Source organism: Morone saxatilis, unplaced genomic scaffold (assembly GCF_004916995.1).
Source record: "Morone saxatilis isolate NCDOM2014 unplaced genomic scaffold, NCSU_SB_2.0 Contig16, whole genome shotgun sequence".
Taxonomy (NCBI): domain Eukaryota; kingdom Metazoa; phylum Chordata; class Actinopteri; family Moronidae; genus Morone; species Morone saxatilis.
In genome coordinates, this window is record NW_023339718.1 from 207,414 (window position 1) to 212,042 (window position 4,629).

Here is a 4,629-nt window from a genome sequence, read left to right on the forward strand (position 1 = left end):
GTGTGTGTGTGTGTGTAGGTGATGTCCATCCTCCTCCACGGAGACGCAGCGTTTGCGGGACAGGGTATCGTCTATGAGACCTTCCATCTGTCCGACCTGCCGTCCCACACCACTCACGGCACCGTGCACGTGGTCGTCAACAACCAGGTAACGTGCGAACCCGGAAAGAACTCGCTGATGAACAGTCCGACAGACGACTGACCTCTGACCTCTCTGACTTCCTCTCTCCAGATCGGCTTCACCACAGACCCCCGTGTGGCTCGCTCGTCCCCGTATCCCACCGACGTGGCTCGAGTCGTCAACGCTCCCATCTTCCACGTCAATGCCGACGACCCCGAGGCCGTCATCTACGTGTGCAAGGTGGCTGCGGAGTGGAGGGCCACGTTCCACAAAGACGTAGTGGTCGACCTGGTCAGTGCTTCGTCTCCGGTGCCGTCAGTGGTCACGTGACTGTGGGCGGCGTTAATGTTTACTTACGTACCTGTTACCTGTGCGTGCAGGTGTGTTACCGTCGGATGGGTCACAACGAGATGGACGAGCCGATGTTCACTCAGCCACTGATGTACAAACAGATCAAGAAGCAGAAACCCGTTCTGCAGAAATACGCAGAGAAGCTGATCGCAGAGGGCGCGGTCAGCAGGCAGGAGTACGAGGTACAAACCACCTGTCTTCTTCTTCTTCTTGTGATTCTACAGTTTTCCCAGCATGCCGTCTGACAGTGGAAGCAGAAACTGTTTGTTTACTGCAGGTGTCCATTTCCTCCTCCAGCTGTTGGTCCAGTGTGGCTGTGCAGCATTTAGGAAATTAAATCTTAAATATTTAATAACTTCTGGTTTCTCTCGCCGTCTCTGTTCGCAGGAGGAAATTTCCAAATACGATAAGATCTGTGAGGAGGCGTACGCTCGCTCTAAAGATGAGAAGATCCTCCACATCAAGCACTGGCTGGACTCCCCATGGCCCGGTNNCCTCTGCACCGGTGAGGAAGAGGAAGAGGAGGAGGAGGAGGGGGTTCACTCTGATCAATCAGAAGATTCAGAAGCAGAAAGGATAACTGTTAGAAACTGTGTCAGGATCTTTTTCTGGTTTCTGTCTCTGACCTGTTGTTGTTGTTGTTGTTGTTGTTGTTGTTGTTGTTGTCGTCTTCAGGTTTTTTCACTCTGGACGGACAGCCGAAGTCCATGAGCTGCCCCTCCACCGGTCTGACTGAAGAGAACCTGAACCACATCGGACAGGTGGCCTCCTCCGTCCCTGTGGAGGACTTCACCATCCACGGAGGTCTGCTCAGACCTTTATTGGCAACTCTGCCTGCACGATCAAATCTGTAATAACACTGTAGTATAGATAAAACAGGTCAGCCAGGTTGTCTTTAAGTCCAGAACTGGAAAATAATTTAATATTTTAAATAAAACTAGATGTTTCTGGAGCAGCAGCAAAGTCGCTTTAGAAACTCAATAATCGGTCCTCTGTCTGTAAAACAAGAGAAACAGGCTTTATGATCATATTCGTTGTTTCAGGTCTGAGTCGTATCCTGAAGGGTCGCGGTGAGATGATTCGTAACCGCACTGTGGACTGGGCTCTGGGAGAGTACATGGCCTTCGGGTCGCTGCTGCAGGAGGGAACCCACATCAGACTGTCGGGACAGGACGTGGAGCGAGGAACGTTCAGGTAAACTCAGGAACTGGATCAACAGTGTCTCCGAGTCCAACGTTGTGAAGTCCGACTGACACAGTTTGTCCTCTTTCAGCCACCGTCATCACGTCCTCCATGACCAGAACGTGGACAAGAGGATCTGTATTCCCATGAACCACCTGTCTGTTGACCAGGCGCCGTACACCGTCTGCAACAGCTCGCTGTCCGAGTACGGCGTCCTGGGTCAGTCCAAACAGAACGCTTCAGATCTGAAGGTCGGCTTCACCAATGTTTGATTCTCTGAACTGAATCCAACCTTTGTGTGTCTGCAGGATTTGAGCTGGGTTTTGCGATGGCGAGTCCCAACGCTCTGATCCTGTGGGAGGCTCAGTTCGGAGACTTCCACAACACGGCTCAGTGCATCATCGACCAGTTCATCTGTCCCGGTCAGGCCAAGTGGGTCCGACAGAACGGCATCGTGCTGCTGCTGCCGCACGGCATGGAGGGCATGGTGAGAGAACGCATTTACCCGTTAGAGTCCACATTAGAGTCCCCGTTAGAGTCCACGTTGGAGAACACCGGGTCAAACAGCTCCACCTGGTGGAAGCTTTAAACTGCTGCATTCAGTCTGTGAGGTTAACAAACTGTGTCTGCAGGGTCCAGAACATTCTTCAGCTCGTCCAGAGAGATTCCTCCAGATGTGCAACGACGACCCCGACGTCATGCCGGTAACACACACACACACACAAGGAGAGATGGCTCACTCCATTCGTTTAAGCCTGCTCTGACGGCGCTGCAGTCGACTGTGAGGTCGAGACTGTGCTCTCTTCCACAGAGGCTTCATTCAGAAAGTGGGTCGTTTAAGATCTTTGATCTCAGGTGAGCTTCGTGTTGGCGGTTCTGCTGTCTCAGACCTGTTCTTGTTATGTATTTGATTTTTCCTGTGGGTGGAGTCGGCCTGGATGCTGTGACAGTAGAACACAGGCGGTGATAGGAGGATTACTGAGATGTCTCGTGTCTGCTAACACCTGGTTAAACCACACCCAGCAGCCACAGCACACGAGCCACACACCAGCACAACGCACACACACACACACACACACACCACACACAACAGCACATTTCCTCAGACGCTTCACTCGCGCCTTTATCGCGGTGTCTTATGCCGATCACTCGTCGTTATCGGGCTATGACTATGTAGTAACTGAAGCTTTTTGGATGTGGCACAGCAAACTGGTTTGTTGTGTTTCTTAGTTAATAAAAGGAGCTGAATAGAGGCGCGTAATACTCGGTACTCTCGCTGAGGTAAACAACATCAGGTCAGAAGGTTTACCCTGGGTCCTTTTTAAACTGGGGAAAGTTAAGAATATTGATGATACTTTTTTAGTCAGAAACTTCGTTTGGTGTGACCGACGTGTAAACGGGTTATTGTTACTTGTTATTGTTACTCTTACATGTCTACAGTATGCAGTTTTCACTGGTGTGTGTGTGTGCTGGCAGTGTGTTGTGTGTGGTGTGTAGTTACGGTGTCACAAGCTGGAATCCAGGAGGGTCGGGTTCAAAGGTCGGCAGGGTGAGGGTTTATCAGGTCAAGAGTCTACGTGCTGCTCTTTGAACGCGTCCAGCCGAAGCGGTTGTCCAATAAATCGCTTCAGGCTGCCGTTCAGGTGATGTTTGTTTCCTGTAGCGGAGCCGCCGCCGGTGTCTCCTCCAGCGTACCTGAGACACACAGAGAGGTCAGCAGTCGGGGGTGAGGCGGGTGGGCGGTGGGGTGGGGGGGGGAAGAGAGTGGGACGTGGGGGGCAGGACGAGATGGTCAGAGCCACTGGGATGAACATGGGTGAAGATGATGATGATGAAGAAGAAGCGTGTGTACCAGACACGGCTTGGGGCTGGTCTGGATCGTAGGTCCTGAGTGCGAGGCACGCTGAGTCGTGGAGTAGTTAACCGTGAGTTTTGTGCTCCTCCTGACGACCAGACCAGGGCGTGCGTTGGGAAGAGATGGGCTTCCGACTCGCCTCTCAGCCTGGGTCGAACAAGAAGCGGAGGCAACTGGGGGAGAGAGAGAAGAGACGGATGAGTACGAGATGACGGGAGACGAGAGATAGACAGGGAGATGAGGAGGATCAGGAGAGATGAGAGAGATGAGAGAGACCAGGATACGCTCGAAGATGAGACAGACAGAATGAAGAGAGAGTAGACAGAGAGGACGAGAGAGAGAGAGACAGAGAGAGAGAGACGAGGGAGAGAGAGGAGAGACCGGAGACACTTCGCGACGCCGAGACGTGAGAGGAGAGAGAGGCAGGAGGCTTAATCAGCTGGTTTTCCAGGCACATAGAACTCTCTGATGTTAAACTTTCGGAGCCGCTCCTTGTCCATGCTGTGGTGTGTGTTCTGTGAGTGTCTGGAGTGCTGGTGTGGTGTGTGTGGAGGTGTCAGGACGCAAAAATACAGAACACAAGGCCTGTGAGTGTGTGTTGAGTGTCTGTGAGTGTGAGTGTGTGACAGTATTTTGAGTGTGAGTGTGTGTGTGTGTGGTGTGTGTTACTGCTCCATGCGGCCAGTCCTAAGCGATGGCCCACAGTTGCCTCCATCCCTTCTGTTCTTCCTCTCTTTGGTGGCGGCTCGTAGGTAAACCTTCCCCGTGCAGAGGATCGAGGCTTTACCTCCTCTGGACGCTCGAGCCACGCCTCTTCTCGGGATAACTCTGGAAGTGAGTTCCTGCACAGAGGAGAGGAGGAGGAGGAGGAGGAGAAGGGAGGAGGAGGAGAGGAACGAGACGGAGGAAGAGGAAGAGTGAGATGAAAGGGAAGGATGGGAGCAGGACATCTGAATGGTGGAGACCTGGTCACTTCTCTAAGTTATCATGATCTAAGTAGTATAATAATGCATTGATAATAAAGTAACGGGCAGCATCTCGCGAAGCTGGGATCTGGCCGTCGGGTGACGCGCAGAGATTTGGGGTGGAAGACATCAGTGGAGGAAAACGAGGATAGTTTA

The 4,629-nt window shown here is 52.3% G+C and overlaps 1 protein-coding gene across 1 annotated transcript in view; it reads left to right on the forward strand.

Annotated features, from left to right (window-relative positions):
* Positions 1-2,357, forward strand: part of LOC118325411 (2-oxoglutarate dehydrogenase, mitochondrial) — a gene marked incomplete at its 3' end in the record, with an annotated part of 4,305 nt that extends 1,948 nt beyond the window's left edge. The window contains 9 exon segments of the mRNA XM_035658087.1: positions 19-147; positions 232-411; positions 501-653; positions 859-961; positions 1,147-1,275; positions 1,515-1,665; positions 1,745-1,872; positions 1,962-2,140; positions 2,286-2,357. Coding sequence (XP_035513980.1) covers positions 19-147; positions 232-411; positions 501-653; positions 859-961; positions 1,147-1,275; positions 1,515-1,665; positions 1,745-1,872; positions 1,962-2,140; positions 2,286-2,357 — 1,224 coding nt within the window.
* Between the last annotated feature and the right edge of the window lie 2,272 nt (positions 2,358-4,629).